The sequence below is a fragment of the Rhinolophus ferrumequinum genome, chromosome X (genome assembly GCF_004115265.2).
Source record: "Rhinolophus ferrumequinum isolate MPI-CBG mRhiFer1 chromosome X, mRhiFer1_v1.p, whole genome shotgun sequence".
NCBI classification, from domain to species: Eukaryota; Metazoa; Chordata; class Mammalia; order Chiroptera; family Rhinolophidae; genus Rhinolophus; species Rhinolophus ferrumequinum.
This window is the reverse complement of record NC_046284.1, coordinates 93100395-93119772: the sequence shown is the minus strand read 5'-3', so window position 1 is coordinate 93119772 and position 19378 is coordinate 93100395. Positions and strand designations below refer to the sequence as shown.

The window sequence follows — 19378 nt, the reverse complement described above, 5'->3', positions numbered from 1 at the left end:
GGCCAGCACTGGGCGGAAGTAAATAGAAACATTAAAACTGGTCTGCACAGTAAATGTATAGGAAGCAGAATAAAGAAAATAAAGCTTTCAAAAAGTCCCAAGCTAAATTACACTTGTTAATTCAAATTATACCAGAGATCCGAATCTCAAGATAGAAGATTTAGTGCCATCATTACAATCCTGTCTTAACATTGGGCATGTTCATGAACGAGACTTTCAGGAAAATGGGGGCGGGCGGGCTGAATGTCCGCCAGTGGGCAGAGAACTCTGCATAACCCTTCACACAGGGCTAGCCCAACATAGTCTTGACTGTGTCAAGCTGCTAAACTTTAGGACCAGAAAAGAATCTCAACATTTTAAATAGCAACAAAACAAAACAAACAAAACAAACTGATGTCCGCCTGCCACTTGAGAAAGTTAAAAAATCGAGAGACAAGGTTGGTGGAAAGAAAAGCAGGTTTATTTAGAAAGCTGGCATCCGGGAGGATGGCGGACTCCTGTCCAAAGGCCATCTCCCCGTTCCTCTGTAGGTACACAAGAAAAAGAACAAAGGAAAGGGGGAGTCGGTCAGGCAGGTTCGAGGGCTGACATCGCTTCCTGGGGTTTGGTCTGTTTTAAGATAATGTTATCTCTGGACTCCAGACTCTCACATTCAGCCACCGTGGCCTGAGGCTTTACGTGTATTCCAATGTCTGGGCGCCTGAGGATTAAGAAATTGCCCTTTCCAGGTTAGAATTTTGTTAATTAAATGGATTAACGAGGTATGGGTAGTCTTGAGAAAGGGAACAAAACAGAGTTCTTTAGTTAATCAGTGAAGGGAAAAAGGAAACAGCTGAATATCACTGCAAACTAGCTAGGTTTAAATACAGGTGGCTAGACAGCGAGCTATGCGGTGAGTCAAATTGCAAACTAGCTAAGTCTAACTGCGTTATTGATTTACCGAATTTCACCCTTACAAAACCAAAATAAAACACACACACACAAAACCCCTGGGTGATAGCAAAGCTTGGCACAAGAGTACCTAATATTTTTTGGTCAGTATAGGTCACATAGCACCAAACTTCTGAATATATATATTCAGAATGTAAAATATTCCCAAAGAGTCAAAGGAAACTCCAGGAAAAGACAACAAAAATTCCTTTTCGGTTGGGTAGAGTACTCTGTAAGTTTTTCCTTTTGTACAGAAAAGGATGGCTAAGATGGAAGCCATGCTGACTTTCACGGAACATGGCTGATGTTTGTCAAAGGGCAACCTAAAAGAAAATGTTATATTTTATTTGAGGAAAACAAGAGTAAAATACTGAAGACAGTTATTTTAACAAGTTTTTCTCATGGAAATTAACAAGTTGCTATTAATGCCAGAGCTAAGAGCTAGGCATTATCAGCATCACTTTGGGGCTGACATGCTTTTTGATTATGTTATAAAGTTGATTCACTTAAGACTAGACCAATGACTTCAGGTATATTTGGTTAAACGAAGCTGACAGGGAGTTTATGTTGAATTACTTCACAGATGTGAGAACCATCGATCAGAAAGAGCACAAAGCCTAGTGTCTTTTCTCTCAAATAATAAGGACATAGGAAAACTTCAGATGAGACTAGGTGGTGTGTTCAGTGTGACCTTACATAAGAGAACAGACATCAAAGAAATGAGGCTATTCTGTCCTTATTTAACATCAAATACTGAAATTCACCTCAGGCCTTCCCTTCAGGTGTCTGTGCCTCCGGTTCCTTTGACTCCAGTTTTTGATGCTGCAGATGGAGGCTGTCTAGCTTCTGCATATCTTCTGTAAGACCAGTTCTAAGATCCTTGTTTTTTCTTAGAAATTCTTTTACCACTGCCAGTTGATTTGAGATCTGCAAGAAGAAACCATACGATGTACAGTTCAGATCATTCTATAGCAGACTTGCAATTCAGATGAAAACTTACTAGCTCCTGCTCACGTATCCACCAAGAGACAGAAACCCTGGCTACAGGCACCCGTCCACAAACATGTTAAGGTGTGAAAAACAAACCCAAACAAACCCTTTAAAACAAAGCATCCTTTACTCAAACAAAACAAGACCCAGGATAGCCGGTTCTGGGCTGCACAAGGGGGTGTTTGCTTGCCTCCTCAAATATTTTTGCTTTAAAACTTCCTGCCTTTGTATGAAAGGGACACGAACACACACACACACACACACACACACACACACACACACACACAAAATCATCGACTTTCAATCGTTATATCCCAATAATCCCATCATAAGTTGAAAACATCCTAAGACAAAAATGCATTTAATACACCTAACCTACAGAATATGACAGCTTAGCCTAGGCTACCTCACACATGCTCAGAACACCTACATTAGCCTACAGCTGGGCAGAATCGTCTCGCTGCCACTACCCAGCGGCACCAGAGCGTATAGTACTGCATGTCACTGGCCGGGAAAAGATCAAAATTAAAAATACGGCTTTAATGAATGCATTGTCTGTTTCACACCATCGTAAAGTTGAAAAATTGTAAGTTAGGGACCATCAGTATATGTATACACATATACACATACACACACATGCATACATATATATGTATGTATATATCAAAATAAAATGAAACCCTTTCATTTTGAATTTTGTACCTGTACATATATTATATTAAATATGTATGTACATATACATTCATATGCATATGGATACGTATATTGTGTATGGTTATCCATATGGATGTACATGTATCTGTGTATATACAGAGGGTGCCAAAAAAATGTATACGCATTTTAAGAAAGGAAAACTGTATTACAATTGTAATACTCAATATATACTGACAACAAAAGATGAATACAAGTCACATCTGACTTCTGCACATCTGACAAGAGGTGCTCAGAGTGGGTACCATCAGCATCCAGACACTTCTGATTGCGGCGAACTACTGCTTGAGCAACGTGGACCAAAGTGTCCACTTGTAGACATTTTTTTGGCACCCCTGGTATATTTAATAGTAATATGTGGACAGGTAAAAACTTCAAAATGAGCACAAGTACAAGGTAAAAAGTGGGTCTTCTTCCAAACCCTGTCCTCAGTCACCTATCACCTCCCCTCACAGGTGACCACAATGAAATTTCTTGTGTTTCTTCCAGAGATATTCTATGCATTTCCATGTGAGCATAGGTATATACTATACACACATTCTAAAAAATACAAATGGCAGCATACTAGACACTGATCTTCAACTGGTCTTTTCTACATCAGATTATAAAGAGTGGCCTCCTTATATTTTTAATGGCTACATAATATTTCAGTTATGGATGTTTCACATTTTAACATATTATTTCAAACCTTCTGTTGAGACCAATAATGCTACAGTAACTAACCTGGTACATGTGTTATTTTGTATAAGTGACAAGTCTATTTGTAGGATCTGTTTCTAGAAGTGAAATGCAGTTTTAATTCTGATAGTTTTCTGTTTTAATTTATTAACAGATTTTGCCAAAATTGCCATCTATAGAGGTTGTACCAATTTAAACTCCCACTAGTAACGTACTTCCTGACATTTAAACTAGTAAAAGTACTCTCGGAATTGTACCATGGAAATGTTTTCACTGGATTTATCCCAGGATACCCTCACTGGTCACTGTGCTTATTACAAAGATGAGAGTTACTCATTTTTGGGTGTGGTGAATTTTTTCAAATGGAAGATCCCCAACTCCAAACTAAGTCAAGATGATCTAAATCTAACGAAGAAAAGTGATGGAGTACCCTACCCCTAGCTGAGAGGTGGTTCTTAAACGTTAAGACTGATTCTGAGGCAGTAGGTCTAGGGTGAAACTAAGCAAGCACTCAGGTGATTGTGATGCCAGCGAATGAAACAGCCAGATGCTGGATGATGGCCACCAGGGATGGAAGGGAGTAGGGAAGACTGGCTGCGGCTTGTGGCCATGATGAATAGGGAGCAGGGGGGCCGGGCAGGTCTTCAGATAGGTTAGTAAGTAGATGGGGACGTGCCCTTCAGTGGGAGCTATTTATTACACGGCTGGAAACAAGGCTACAGCGCCCTTAAAGACACCTGGGCTTTAAATAATAAATCTGGAAACCATAAACACGTGAAATGAAGGTTACACCAATGACATTATTCATAGCGTACATTAGTAACCGTGGATACTGTACCGTTAGTGCTTATTGTCTGTGCCTGGTGCTCCAGACGCACCCCAGGGTCCTTCCTGCACTTCCCATCAGATGCCTGTGACCTGATGTACCACACATACGACCCAAGATGAAGTAGGGTTCTCTCTTTCCCTGTTTAGAAACCTGGTCATTCAATGACTTGGGAGCTGTGATCCTTTGTGCTATCACCTCCTGACCCTCTCTGCCCTTGAAATTTGCTTAAGAGGGGCAATTATTTTAGCTTGGTTGTGGGGCAGAGGAGAGGGGAGAAAAAGTCAAGTTTTTTTCAATGATTAAGAATGGGGAAGGCTTATGCATGTTTATATGTAAAGGGGGAAGAGAAAATAGAGCTGGAAAAAGTGAAAAAACTATGGGACTCAGTCAGACAGGCTTAGATAGTGAAGACCTGCTTTGTCACTTAACTAGCTGTGTGACTTTGGGCAAGACACTTGACCTCTCTGAGCTTATTTCCATGTGTGCAAATAAAGGATGATGATACCAACCCCACCTTGGATTCTTGTGAGGATTGGAAATAACCTACTAAAAGCATTGAGCATTGTATCTGGTACATTCCTTCCTACATTTATTTCACAGATGTTTAGCGAGAGTCAGTCTACCACGTGCCAGGCATGGTTACAGGGAAAAGATGCTTAGTACCTCACTCTTCCAGCCACTTAGGCCAAAACTTTTGGGCTTGTCTTTGACACCCCTTTCTCTCACATGCCACGTCTTCCCATCTGCTCACCACCTCTACACTGGTCGGGACCATCATTTCTCTCACCTGGTAACCGCAGCAGCCTCCTAACCTGTCTCCCTGCTTTTAACTGCTCCCCCACCCCTCCCTGGCTTCCTCAGCATAGCAGCGGATGTGCTCCATTTGTCATTCTGCTGCTGGGAACTCTGCCCCAGCTCCCATCTCAGGAGCAAGAGCCTAGGTCCTTCCAGTGGCTCACAAGGCCCAACATGACCTGCCTCTTTCACCTTCACTCTCTCACCTCCTCACCCACTATTCTTTCCCTCACCCCACTCTAGCCACCCTGGCTCTCCTTTTTGCTGTTTCCTCTGCCTGAATGCTCTTGCTGCAGGTATACACATGGCTAATCCTTACCCCCTCCCAGCTGTGGCTAAGTCTCCCCTTCTAAATGAGGCCACACTGAGCACCCTATTGAAACCTGATACGCATCCCCACTCCGCCACTCCTGATCCCCCATACTCCGCTCCACACAATACTTCTTCTGAAGCACCACATCATTTACTTATTACGTTGACTGTTTACTGTCTGTCTCCCCCGACAGGGATCTTTGTTTTGCTCACTGAGGCACACCAAGTTTCTAGAACTGTGCCTGGAACACAGTAGCCACTTGCTCAGTAAATATTTCTGGAATATAACAAATAAGGTGTCATTCTGATCCTTTCCCTGATTGCCTCGAGTACATTCTATCACTGCCCCTTCTCTCCAAGCTTCCCCATGGATCTCTGTGAAAGTGGTTCCCTCACCAGGTTCACAAAATCAGTAATGATTTCCAAGAATGTGCAAATTCTTTACAGGTTTTTTTTAGCCACTTACTGCACTCAACATTCTTCAGCTGAATTTTTTTTAAAACTTTTATTTATTTATTTTATTATTATTATTTTTTTTAAGGAGGGCGCAGCTCACAGTGGCCCATGCGGGGATCGAACCGGCAATCTTGCTGTCATTAGCACCATGCTCTAACCAGCCACACTCTTTAGCTGAATTTTTAAATTCCCAGGTCCTAACAGACCATGGAGGGCCGGCAGGAACACATGAAGGGCTCCTGGGTCGTAGCTAAATTCTGTATCAGCTGGGCTCTTGAGAGACACACTCGATACGTGTCCCGAGGGGCCTGAACAGCTGCTGCTCCCACGTGGCTCTGAAGCAGAACGCATTTTATAATCACAGTTATACATGCATAGTGTATTTTCATGGGAGCCCCTTTTTATGTTAGATATCATTAAGGTGTTTACAATGATGAATAAGACTATTAAATCTTCTGTTTTCTAAATCTAACAGAAAAGAATGGAGATGATGAGCTCTCTCTGCTATGTGCTCCTTGGTACTCCCATGCTCTGTGACGTGTTTTCGGGACCCGTCACACTAAATGACCACCATTAACCATTTTTTTCTCAACTTGGCTTCCCAACCATACTCCTACTGTTTTTCTTTAACTTTTATTTATTTATGTGTGCTTTTCCAGGACCCATCAGCTCCAAGTCAAGTAGTTGTTGTTTCAATCTAGTAGTGGAGGGCGCAGCTCACAATGGCCCATGCGGGGATTGAACTGGCAACCTTGTTGTTAAGAGCACCGCGCTCTAACCAACTGAGCTATGTGGCCGCCCGATACTCCTATGTTTTAATAAACACCAGAAACAGGTCTTGTTAAACATTCACAAAAGTCCTGTGGTTATAATCACTGTATTTCTTGATTCCTAGATGCATGTTTTTCCATATTTTAACATCTCAAATGAGAATGCATCTTACCATTGATAGTCTTACAATAAATTGGCAGCATTTTTTTTCTTTCTTAGAAGTAACTGAATGGTGTGTCTTATAATTGATGGCAATTTAGAGTCACTAAAATTTGGTTTGTTGAATCCTTTGGGGATTAAACCTAAAGAGTATGACTTTGGAGACTAAACCTAAAGAGTATGGATAACCATGTCTGGCACTCAACTTTCAAACAAGGTCAAGTTCCATACATCATGGAAAGCCAGCCTCCAACTTCTTAGAGATAATACACCAATCAATCCAAACTTACATTTTGATCATTTGAAATAGCAAGAGAAATGCCATAGTCTACTGAACAGAAAACATGCAAAACAAGAACTGATCAACTCTATCTAGAGATTTGGGGACCCACAGGACAAGCCAATTAACCCCAATTTCCTCTCTGTAAAACAGAGATAACGAGGGTTTGAAATTTACAGCTGCCAGCTCCTTGGTGCTACAAGACGCAGTGTGGCATGTGAAAAGGCACAGGGCCAGTGTGGGGAGACCCCTGGCCAGCTCTCAGAGCCCAGCTGTATGGTCTGGCATCTGACAGTGCCTGCTCCTTGGGGTGGCTGCCTTGTGTGTAAAGCAGGGGATATAAGATGATTACCAGGTTCCTTTCCAGCTCACAGCTCACACAGACTCCTGGCTTGAGTGTGTTGCTGCTGATGCGTTTTGCTCTTTGTTACACAAACAGGAAAGAACTGCAGCTCCCTCAAGAGAGAAGGGGGAACTACTGATGACTCAGGGACCGTGAGCCCAATGCAATGGTTATCTTCTGTTGTTTGACTCTGCTTCTAAAAGCAACAGCAGATCGCTTCTCGGCCTTTTGGCTAAGATCAAGTGTAAAAGCAGCAGCAGAAAGAGAATTGGGGCTGGGTCAAATAGCATTTTAAAATAAAGCAAGATGAAACACATGGATTTAGGAAACAGCCTTATTCATCATTTTAAATATCTATGGTGTGCCAGGGTATGCACACCCCAAAACTGGAGGTACCCAGTCCCTGTGCTAAAGGGGCTCACCAAACTGAATGAAGCGTCTCGGTCAAGGTCAGAACAGTTAACACAGGCATATGGACCAGTAAGGAGCATGGCTTAATGAATGAAGTACACACTTTATATTACATAAACACCCTCTCTGTGTTTAATGAGGTAACCAGCAAAACTACTTTCCTCGGACAAGGTGGAATAGAGAGGTAAAATGATTTGTCTAAGATCTCCTGGTGATCTAGAACTCTAATCCAGAAGGTGCTGGAATATTTCGGAAACTTACTAGAGTACAATTGTACTGTTTCTTTTTTTTTTAATACCTTGCCTGTAACAAAGGGGATTCTTTCCTCCTGTACTTCCGATCAGGGTTTAAAACCATCATTAGCAATGTCCTAAGCTAGAAACCTTGTTGATCCTTTAATCCCCCCCTTCTCCACCTCCTTCCAGTCCCATGCCATGCTCCAAGGAATCTAATCGGTCATTAAGAGCCATCAGTCCTGCCCAAGCAATGCCTCCTGAATCTGGCTCCTTCACACTTCTAGTTTCTGTCCTCTTTCTCTCACCCTCACGACTGCAAGAGCCTCCTGGTTGGACTTCAACCTCCAACTGCCATAAGAGTTAACTTTCTAAAAGCTGTATCTGCTCTATTTCATTTACTCTTTCTTGATTAAAAACATCTATTGGCTCTCTACCGCTTTCTGGGAATAAGGTCCAAACCCCTTGGTGCAGCACAGAAAACCTTTCAAAATATGGCTGCAATCTACCTGACCACCTCACATCTGACCATATCTCCTCTGCCCGCCTTGCCACTGCCCAGGCCCAAGCTATTCTTTCATGCCTTGGCAGGTGCTGTTCCTTCTGCCAAGAACACACTTCTCTTGCCAATTTGCCAAACCGATTTGATTCAGTTTAGTCCCAGCTCAACAGCACCTTCTCAGCAAAGCCTGTTTTTGTAACCACCCCCCCGCCCCCGACTTGCAGAGAATCTCCAGAACATTTGTTTAGAATTCTGTGATAGCCCTTACCGTGTTGTTCTACTCTGCAGCACATGTTAGGCACTCAAATGTTTGCTGATTAAGTGAAAATATTTGTCTAAAGGTAATACTAATTTGTGCTGAAAGAATATTCATTTCTGGAAATTATTTGACTTATAAATCAGAACCATAACTGGCAGTATGTTAAAATGAGCTACTCTTCCTCCCTGGCACCTTTCTTTGTTTGGCTCTCTCACTCAGGACATAATACATTTTTTTTTACCTCTTCAGGCAACACCTCTTGTTCTTTTGCTTGAAGATACATCTCTTGAAGTTTTTCCTTTAGTAATTCCATTTCTATTTCATTTACTTGGCTCACACTCAGGTGAACGCCTGCTTCATATTCACACCCATCTCGATGATCCTCCTCGGGGATGTGAACAGCCCAGTCAGATGTCAACAGCTGTTGGATTTCCAAACAAATATACGGACTGATTGAATGGAAGAGACATTCCACTGAATTAGTCAAAGAATTTATAATTAAACAGCATTGACTGGATCCACTTTAATAGCATTCTGTGACCACAGAAAAGCTTCTCAGCTCAGCACAATTCTAGATTTCCCATCAACGTGTTTTCCCCCGTTTACATTCGAAACTTTCCTTTAAACCTAATAAACCTCAAATTCTATATAAAATAAAGTATGGTGGTAGCTTTGTTTCCTTAGTTTTTTATGCCAAAACTGTTCAATTTAATTTTCACCTGTTCAATTGTGGAGTACACCGCCACAATCTCTGGGATACTCCTGAATTCATTCAGAAAATTTTGGATCTTCCTCTGGAAATCTCGAAGCCACAAAGAAGATACCTTCATCTCTGAAGAGTGCATGATCTCATTACGGCACTTAATCACCTACAGAAAGACCAAAAAAAAGATAAAAGGGGGGCAGCTGGATGACTCAGCTGGTTAGAGCGCGAGCTCTGAACAACAGGGTTGCCGGTTCGATTCCCACATGGGCCAGTGAGCTGCGCCCTCCACAATTAGATTGAACGACTACTTGACTTGGAGCTGATGGGCCCTGGAAAAACACATTGTTCCCCAATATTCCCCAATAAAAAATTTAAAAAAACAGATAAAAGGCTTCAAAGTCAAACAGTGGGATAAACTGAGATTTTGCAATTCCAGAGACAAGTTGCAGAAAGGCTCTGTTAATTACAAAAATCACGCGTGTGGCCTGGTGGTGCTATCAAGGCTCTGGAGGATGTTCAACCTCCTGCCACATGAATAATAAAGTCATCGGGTTAAGAAATACAAGCAAGCCGACAACTACCCTTAACCATTGAAATCTTATAACTGGTTGAATATCTCTTACAATTTCCCAAATCCCTTAACTAAAAATCAACCTGCCAAAGAGCAAGAGTTGAAGCGAACAATGCAAAAATCTTTTAAATATTGTTTGAGCTCCAGGAAACTGGGCCAAGGGAGTTGATGTGGAAACCATGATGAAAAGAAAAACAACTTTTGCCTATATTTAAGACAAATGGTGCTGCTTAATCATACATTAATTAACTCACGTAATGTTCTTCCACATCTTCATTAAGAGATATCAAAGGGGTCAACTTTATACTGGGATTGTTTTTGTTTCTGCTGATGTCACGGAGGGTTCTTACTACCTTCAACTGCTGGCATGCTAGTAAAACACACACGCATTTTCTCCACATATTATAAATAATCCATTCAGATACATTCTCTTCAATGACGCTCAGAGTAATAAATGTGCCAGAGCTGTCCTCTGGTGAAAGATAAAGTCTAAATCTCCCAGAGGAAATCTGACAAGCATAGCGATCTATTCTGACCTTGTTTATCTACTACCTTGTTCCCCCAAAAATAAGACTTGCTCCAAAAGACGCATTAGGGCTGATGTTCAGAGGATGTCATCCTGAAAAATCATGCTAGGGCTTATTTTCCGTTAGGTCTTATTTTTGGGGAAACACGGTAGTTTTATATTTTCTTCGGTTCTATGTAACTTGGTCTTGCAACTGTTTAGCCAATGAGATTTAGAAGGGCAGGACTCAAATGCTGGCATGCTATGGACAGAATAATGCATTTTTATTACAGATAATATATTTTTTATATATTATGTATTTATATATATTACCATACATATTTTTTTAACACAGAAAATTACTTTGCTTCTGTTTATGGCAGAACAGGGAAGAGAAATTTGAGGTTCATCTAGTTTAGTGGTGAATGGTCCAATAGCAAGTTTTCAGGAAGCGTCAATTAGGGAGACGGGAAGGGTCAGTCTGTTGACTGCATTCGCACAGGGGTCTTGGACATCACAGAAGGTTCATGGGATGTGAGCCCCCATAGCCTCTGAGCGACACCAACTTTGAAGCAAAGTCTAACTTTCTTTGCACACCACCGTTTTGGTAAGAGACCATGTGCTACATCTGCACGCTGCTTTAGCATGACAGGGTGTGTTTCCCGGCTGGTCTTCACAGTACCGACGTGAATGACTCCCACTGTATGGCTTGAATTCTGACAGCTCTTACCTCTGTGACTTTCCTTCGATCAACCACAAAGTGATCGCAGGAGTTGATGAGGCTTAAAAGAGCAACCGCATCACATTCCTCGGGTCCTGTTTTGTCTGCCAGTCCTCGGGGCATGAAGGCCTGAAGGAGGGGAGGCACGAGGAGCACCTGAGTCTCCTCCAAACTGAGGCGCTACTGGGGTCAATGTTACTTACCTATCTCCCAAAAGATGACTGCGATTCTCTTACTGAGGTTTTGAGTTAGGAGACTCACGAATCCAAAACGCAAGTCGGGGAACGGTGTGACAGCTAAGCCTTGGCCAAGGGCAATAACTAAAGGGTTGCTCTACCTGTCCCTTTGCTCTCAGAGACACTTAAGCACTTGACATAACTGGTTCTCTGTCCTTTCTTAATGGCATATAAGCAGGAAGCATGGGTAGAAAGCACCTTTTATCTTTTCCTTGCTGAAGTGTCACTGGCTGAGTTGCTAAAGATTTAACCTTTTAAAATAATAGTTACTCCAAAGTGGACACTAAAATGGCTTGAGAAAGTTCGGTGCAGTAGTATGAAGTTAAGAATCAGGCTTTAGAGTGTGACAGGGCTGGGTTCAAATCTCAGCTCTGTCACTCGCCAGCTGTGTCACCTTGGGCAAGTTACTTACCCTCAGATCCCTCATCAGTAATTGGGGATAACTGTCCTCATCTACCTCGAAGGATGTTGCGAAAATAAGTTAATGCAAAGCACTTGCTTAGTGCCTGGCACATGCTAACAGGCCATAAATGTTGGCAATTATCGTGGCGATGGTGCAAGGTGAGTAGAATCTCCATAGGAGTTACAGATGGAATCCCAGGCTTTGAGGCACTAGATATACCAGAAGGGCCTCGTTCTAGCATGATCTTGCTTTTTGTAGGATTTTCTGGCACGGACTCCAAAAATGGTGTTACAGCAAGGCTTGGGCATATTTCTTTCCTGAAATAATTCCAAGTTAACACCTGAAGATAACAACTTTACCAAGCTAAGTTCAAGAGCACATTCCTGCCACGGGACTAGAAAAAAACGACATGAAAAATTACTCGCAATGAGAACTCGAAGTAAAAAGACCTGTTCCCTTGAAAACAAACACATTTCAGTAGGCAAGCAACCACAATACCTCTCCTACAGTGCTGCTTGCCACACAATGCCATTGTCCAGCAGAGTGAGTGAGTGAATGCTGATTGTAATACCTGAGTACAAAGAGGGCGGGCATAACATTTATCTACATTTTGTAGAAATACCATTTCATTGGTATTTCTTTTTTGGAACAGCTTTCCAAAACAGGCTTGTGGTAGGTGCCGACACACAGCGGGGAGTCAGGGCCATCTCCTGATGGTGGTGGAACCCTACACGTGGGCCTCACGTAACTGAGAATTTTACATACGCTCAATGCCCCCTAACAAAAGGTCCAGTAGCCAGTACCAGCACGTCTTAACAGCTACTGACTGACATGCCAGCCCTCTGAAAGAAGCCTACTATGGATGCCATAAATGTTAACAAAGAAGTTAACTAACGTATCACAGGCAAGGTAATTCAATGAAAAGGAAGAAAAGAAGAAATTTTCCTTACTTCAGCTGTTGCTGAGAGGAAAATCCAAAGTTAGAGGGGCCTTAATTGCCGCGACACCAGGCAGTTTTGCATTACAATGTATGGTATGCCCTGTCTGGCATTTTCTTACCAATATAAATGTGTCTCTTCCACGTTAATGTTTTATTCTAGTAATTATTCCCTTTAAGGGAGGCTCTGCTGCCTCCTCGCCACTGAAAGCTGTTTCTTAAAATTGTGCCGAATATCACCATATTCCCTGTGGTAAACGCACAGTGGGAAACACATCATTGCCTCTCACTACCCTCTGCTGTCTGCATTTGTAGGAGGTGAGGTTGGAGAAATAAACAGGGCGCCAGATCATGCTGGGCCTTGCTATCTCTGGAAAAAAGTTTGGAGTTTCTTTTAAGGACATTAGGAAGCCACCCAAGGGTTTTCAGCAAGGGAAGAAAAGGATCTAATTCCCACTTGAAGACTGCACATCTTGCTGTGTGGACAACCACCCAGAGCAGCAGAGGCAGGCAAGGTGCGAGGCTGCAGCTGGAAGCCAGGCAGGAGAGGACAAGAGCTGTAACACAGAGATGGAGAGGAGGAGGATTCGAGATATTTTGCAGGTACAAAGAAGGTAGTGAGAGTTTGGAAAGAGATGAAGCATGACTGTAGGCAGTTGGTGGTGGGGCACGGGAGCAGCTTTGGGGGGGGGGGGCGGCGCAGAGATGAAGAGTCCTGCTTGAGAAGTCAATACAAAGTGCCCAGGAGGTAATAAAGTGGAGGGGTCATGTAAGCAATGGGAGCTGCCCATCTGGTGCTCAGAGGAGGGCAGTGGTACAAATACGGGAGCCATGTGGTAGTATTTAACTCCATGGACCTGGGCAATATCACCAAAGAGGCGGACAGAAGAGTCCTGAGAAAGGCCAACACTAGAAAGTGTTTCAAGAAGAGTGGCCAGTAGTGCCAAATGCCTGAGAGGTACGAAGGATGCGGCTAGAAAACGAAAGGTCACATGTGCCCCTGACAAGACAGCTGCAGTGGAGTGGCAAGGGTGGAAGCCAAGGTCGAGAGGGCTGAAGAGTCACTGGGAACCGAGGATAAGAGAATAGGCATAAAACCCTCCTTTTGAGAAATTCTACTGGGTATGCATATAGGAGGCAGATAGAGAAATGAGGAGATAGCTGGAGGGAATAGATCAAGGCAAGTTTTTCTTTCTTTTTAAATATTCTTTTCCAAGCATTCATTCAAGTGGTTTTTTTTTAAAACAGCTTTATTGAGATATAATTAACATACTATAAAATTTGCCCATTTAAAGTGTACAGTTCTTTGTGACAATACAGATGGACCGTGAGGGCATTATGCTAAGTGAAATAAGTCACAGAAAGACAAATACCATATGATCTCACTTATATGTGGAATCTAAAAAACAAAACACTGAGCTCATAGATACACAGAACAGACTGATGGTTGCTAGAGGCCGGGTGGGGAAACGGGTGAAGGGAGGCAAAAGGTACAGACTTCCAGTTATAAAATAATTAAGTCCTGGGGACGTAACGTACAGCATGGTGACTATAGTTCATAACACTGTATTGCATATTTGAAAGTTGCTAAGAGAGTAAATCTTAAAGTTCTCATCACAAGAAAAAAATGGTAACTATGTGTGGTGATGGATGTTAACTAGACTTGTGGCAAAAATTTTGCAATATATACAAATATTGAACCATTATGTTGTACTCATGAACTAATATAATGTTAATGTTAATTACACAGTAAAATTTTTTTAACTGTACAGTACAGTGGTTTTTAGTATATTCAGTTGTGCAACCATCACCAGTCAACTTTAGAACATTTTCATCACTTCAAAAAGCCCTCCCCCATTAGTTATCATCCCCATCTCTGCCCCTGGCAACCACTAATCTACTTTTTGTCTCTATGTATTTGCCTATTCTGGACATTTTATATAAAATGGAATCATGCAATATGACTGGCTTCTTTCACTTAGCCAAGTTTTCAAGGTTCATCCATATTGTAGCATGTATCAGTACTTCATTCCTTTTTATAGCCAAATAATATTCTATTGTATCAATGTGCTACATTTTGCTTATCCGTTCATTGACTGATGTACATTTGTGTTGTTTCCACATTTTGGCTACTGTGAATAGTGCACAGGTTTTTGTGTGGATGTTTGTTTTCATTTCGTTGGGTACATACCTAGGAATAGAATTGCTAGGTCATATAATAACTATAATCTTTTCTTTTTTAAAAAATTAAATAAACCAAGGCAATATTAAAGCTATTTGTATGGTGATGGGAATAAGCTGGGAGGGGAAAAGTGCCAACACACAAGTGGAGGGACAGGGTGACAAGGGGGGAGATGCCCTTCCTCCTTTGTAGCAGAAGGAAGAAGACAGTGCACGTGGAGGTAGGTTGGTAGGTCTGGTAAAGATGAGGAAGCATGTATCTGGGGGCATTCATCAACTCCAGGAAGCACGAGCAAGGTTAGCAGCTGGGATTGAGGGTGGAGGTGATACAGGTTAGCTAGCATGTCCCTCGGTAGACAGGGAGGTCCCTGGTGGAATAAACAAAGACAGCCATATCCTAAAACTCCAGGTTTTAAAATCACTCCTCGCTCCAGGACAAAATGTAACAAGGCCTTGAGGTTAATCATAAAATTCCTTTTGGCCTGACAAATGGAGCGGATCTGATAGGTAAGAGTAGGTTACTTTGCTAATTCCTTTAGGATGGGTGAACAGAACAAACCTGGCAGACGAATTTCATTAGAAGGCACCAGTTCCTGTCTTCAAACAAGTTCCCTTCTTCAAACAGCTCCCCTTCCCCAAGCAGGCAAGGGAAGGTATAAAAGAGCTTTTGCTTCAGTCACTGGGCACCCCTATTCGGGACCCCCTCCCGCTAGGGAGCTCTGACCCTTTGCTTTCAATAAACTATCCTCTTTTTAAAACTCTTTGCCTCTCCTGGGTCCGTTTCCATGCTTCGGTCTCATGAGACATGATCCCGGCACTCACTCACTCACTCACTCCAAAGTCCCCTACATCATTTGGGGACTCACAGGAAAAATATTCCTACATCAGAGGAACATGAGTGGGAGCTTGGTGAGGGAATGGCAGCAACAGTCTTCTCCAGGAACAGGCACCTATAGAGAGACATGGTGCTGGGACTCATAATCCAGAACTGGAAGTGACAAGATTTCATTCTTTTTTCTTGCTGAGTAATACTCCATTGTGTGTGTGTATGTGTTGTGTGTGTGTGTGTGTATTTTTTGGCACCCTCTGTGTATGTACACACACACACACACACAAGGTTTGACAATTAAGTTCGCAAATTTGTTGCAACGATGTTGCTAACCTTTTTTGATGAATTTGTGCCAACGGGACAATTAACTAAGTTTACTATTTGGAAGTGCTGAAAAGGCTGCATGAAAAAGTTACACAAAAACGACCAGAACTTTTCGCCAACAATTAATGGCTCTTGCATCACGACAATGCACGAGCTCACACGGCACTGTCTGTGAGGGAGTTTTTAGCCAGTAAACAAATCACTGTATTGGAACACCCTCCTTACTCACCTGATCTGGCCCCCAATGACTTCTTTCTTTACCCGAAGATAAAGGAAATAGTGAAAGGAAGACATTTTGATGACATTCAGGACATCAAGAGTAATACGACGACAGCTCTGATGGCCATTCCAGAAAAAGAGTTCCAAAATGGCTTTGAAGGGTGGACTAGGCGCTGGCGTTGGTGCATAGCTTCCCAAGGGGAGTACTTCACAGGTGACCGTAGTGATATTCAGCAATGAGGTAGCTCTTTTTCTAGGATGAGTTCGCAAACTTAATTGTCCGACCTCATGTATGCATACAGAGGGTGCCAAAAAATGCATACACATTTTAAGAAAGGGAAAAACTGTAATACTCAATATATACCAATAACAAAAGATGAATACAAGTCACGACTGACTTCTGTAATTACAAAAGGTGCTCAAAGTGGTTACCATCAGCGTCCACACTTTTTTTTCCCACACTTCTGATTACAGTGAACTACTGCTTGAACGTCAACCAAAGTGTCCACTTGTATACATTTATTTGGCACCCTCTGTATACATACACATACATACACACACACCTTCTTTATCCATTCATCTATTGATGGACACCTAGGTTGCTACCATACCTTGGCTATTACTAGTAATGTTGCAATGGACATAGGGGTGCATATATCTTTTAGAATTAGTATTTCTGTGTTCTTGCCACTTGCGACAACATGGACCCAGAGGGTATTATGCTAAGTGAAATAAATCAGACCAAGAAAGACAAATACTGTATGGTTTCACTTACATGTGGAATCTAGAAAAACAAAACAAATGGATAAACAAAAAACAGAAACAGACCCATAGATATAGAGAACAAGCTGATGGTTGCCAAAGGGGAGGGTGGGGTCTGGAGAAAGGATAAATAAACAAATAAATATGTTGCTTGTTAAAAAAAAAAAAAAACACAACACAAAAAACTAAAAGTGAAACCAGTCGGCTCCCTTGTGAGGAGATTCTTCCCCTGAGGAGAGGCAGATGTTGTCTCAGGGCTGGAGCTGGGCAAGGCAAGTTCAGAGAAAGGAGAAAACAGGAGGACGGGGTTGGAGAAATATGAACACAGGGTTAGGCTAGAAGGTCAGCAGGTGACAGCAATGAAAAGTGGCATAAACAGGTGGCCTGGGCTTCAAGAGGATTCGGAGGGTAGGAAAGCTGCAACAGATACCAAACAGGTGACGGACAGTCATGGTAGAGTTTTCAATTTTTTTTTCTTTTCTAGATAGAAGTACAAGTTGGCAATTCAATGCGGCTCTGAAAAAAATGGGGATGAGGGTGCAGATGTGGTGGGTTTACTGGTCTATGAGAGCCAAAAAACGGGGGGCCACGTTATAGCTCAACTCCCTCATTTTTGAAGTTAGGGAACAGAGGCTACCAATGTCACACCACAGCAGCTGAGCTGTGACTTGGATTTCTGCTTCCCAGGCACCAAGCCTGTGCCTGCTGCTTATTGGCAGGAAGACTGACTGCAAAAGCTGCTTTGTGCGAGGAGGCCACTTTGACTCCCCACCCCCGAACGGCTTCCAGCAAACACAAAAAGGCAAAGAATTCCCCCATTGGCCCAGCTAGTAAATTGCATTGCCAACATCGGAAAACAGGCCTAATAGTATCCTCCCATTCCAGGCTTCCCAAAGTTTTACTCCTTAGATGGGCACTTAAAGTCCTTTATATTTTAGCTCTAACTTCCCTTATCTTACTTCGCCATCCTCATGGTACCCTAGAGCCAATATGAGCAACTCAGGGAGCTTACCCTCAAAAACACCTGTCAGGTTTCTCTTTCTGCGCCTGTGCTCATAATACTCACTCGACATCTTGGCCCAGCATCTCTTATTGAAGTCTTTCCTATAGCTTTGCAAGCAAAGCTACGTTGCAAACGCAAATGCCTTCCGGAAGCAGACAGGTAGAAGCAAGCTTCCACTTCACTAAGCTGGGTTGGGTCCGATATTAACAGCCCTGAACCACCTAGGCACTAAACCCTAGATCAAACACCCAATCCCTCTGGATCTGTTTATGGGGCCCCAGGCTCCAGGTGACTCCTACCTGGTGGATCACCTCCTCCAACCCTATCGACCGCAGGTGCTTACCTTGGCCACCTCCCAAGCGTCCACGGGCCAGAGGCCCGGCCGGCAGTTTCCCCAGTGGATATCTCCATTTCTGTTGGTGTGATGTTTCAAAATCTCCCGTTTCCACTCTGAGCACACCTGACACTGAGGCTGAAACTATAGGGGGTAGCGGTGAGGAGGGGCCGGGAGGGAGGGGTTGGCGTCTGGGCATCTGAACCCCGGGCGTCGCAGTCGGCCCCGCACCAGGGAGGGAGCGGATACTGCGCTCGGGACGGGGATGGGGACCGGGGGCGGTGATCAAGGTACCGGGCCAGGTGCTCACCTGGCGGGCGCGCGGGATACACCGCGAGCCGCTGAGGCAGGTGGCGCGGGGATCCAGGCCGGGGGAGGCGGCGAGCAGGCCACGGTGGAAGGCCTGCACTTCGCGGCCGACGAAGCCCTGCAGGCAGCCGCGCAGCAGCAGCAGGCAGTGGCCCGCCTTAACCCAGTTCTTGTACTCGGCGCAGTTGAGGCGCGCAGCCAGCTCGGAAAGCACCATATCCCGCGCCAGCCCCGGAGGCCACGGGGCGCGGCGCGGCCGGCAATGCGCAAGCGCGTAAATCTGGGTGGTCCCGGAAGCGGCGCGGCGCGGCCCCGCCCTGAGACTGCTCCCGAGTCTCGGGCACCGGCTGCAGAGCCTGCCGCAGGGGGGCCCTCGAACCCCGGCGGGGCATGTCGGCCCCACCCTAGTCTTAGGTAACAGCAGACGTGTAAGTACTTTGTCCGGTGCTTGCCTAGAAAGCCTCTGCCTAAAACCGTTAACGCCCATTTGTTTCCCCAAACTGTGACCTCGCCAGCCCTGGATTCGACTCCCTCCGGGTGTTCGTGCTTGTTTTTGTTTATTGTAAGGATGTAGGTGCTCAAGGCATACTTCTTGATTTACATATGTTCCTCGCATTATACAATTCTAGTAAGTTAACTGGTTCCTAAGCCCACCGACTGGCTGTAGTAAATCGGGGCC

The 19378-nt window shown here is 43.6% G+C and overlaps 1 protein-coding gene across 2 annotated transcripts; it reads right to left on the bottom strand.

Annotated features, from left to right (window-relative positions):
• Nucleotides 1-452: 452 nt before the first annotated feature.
• On the bottom strand, nucleotides 453-18989 carry CXHXorf38 (chromosome X CXorf38 homolog). Of its 2 annotated transcripts, XM_033118928.1 has the most exons (7): nucleotides 18701-18989; nucleotides 18400-18534; nucleotides 11172-11291; nucleotides 9379-9528; nucleotides 8901-9080; nucleotides 1695-1857; nucleotides 453-700 (listed from the first exon to the last, which is right to left on the bottom strand). In XM_033118928.1, exons 1-6 carry the CDS (start codon nucleotides 18914-18916, stop codon nucleotides 1696-1698), a joined length of 963 nt encoding a protein of 320 aa, XP_032974819.1. In that variant the 5' UTR covers nucleotides 18917-18989; the 3' UTR covers nucleotides 453-700; nucleotide 1695. The 2 variants fall into 2 exon arrangements, with proteins under 2 accessions (XP_032974819.1, XP_032974823.1); XM_033118932.1 differs by lacking the exon at nucleotides 11172-11291.
• Nucleotides 18990-19378: the final 389 nt, after the last annotated feature.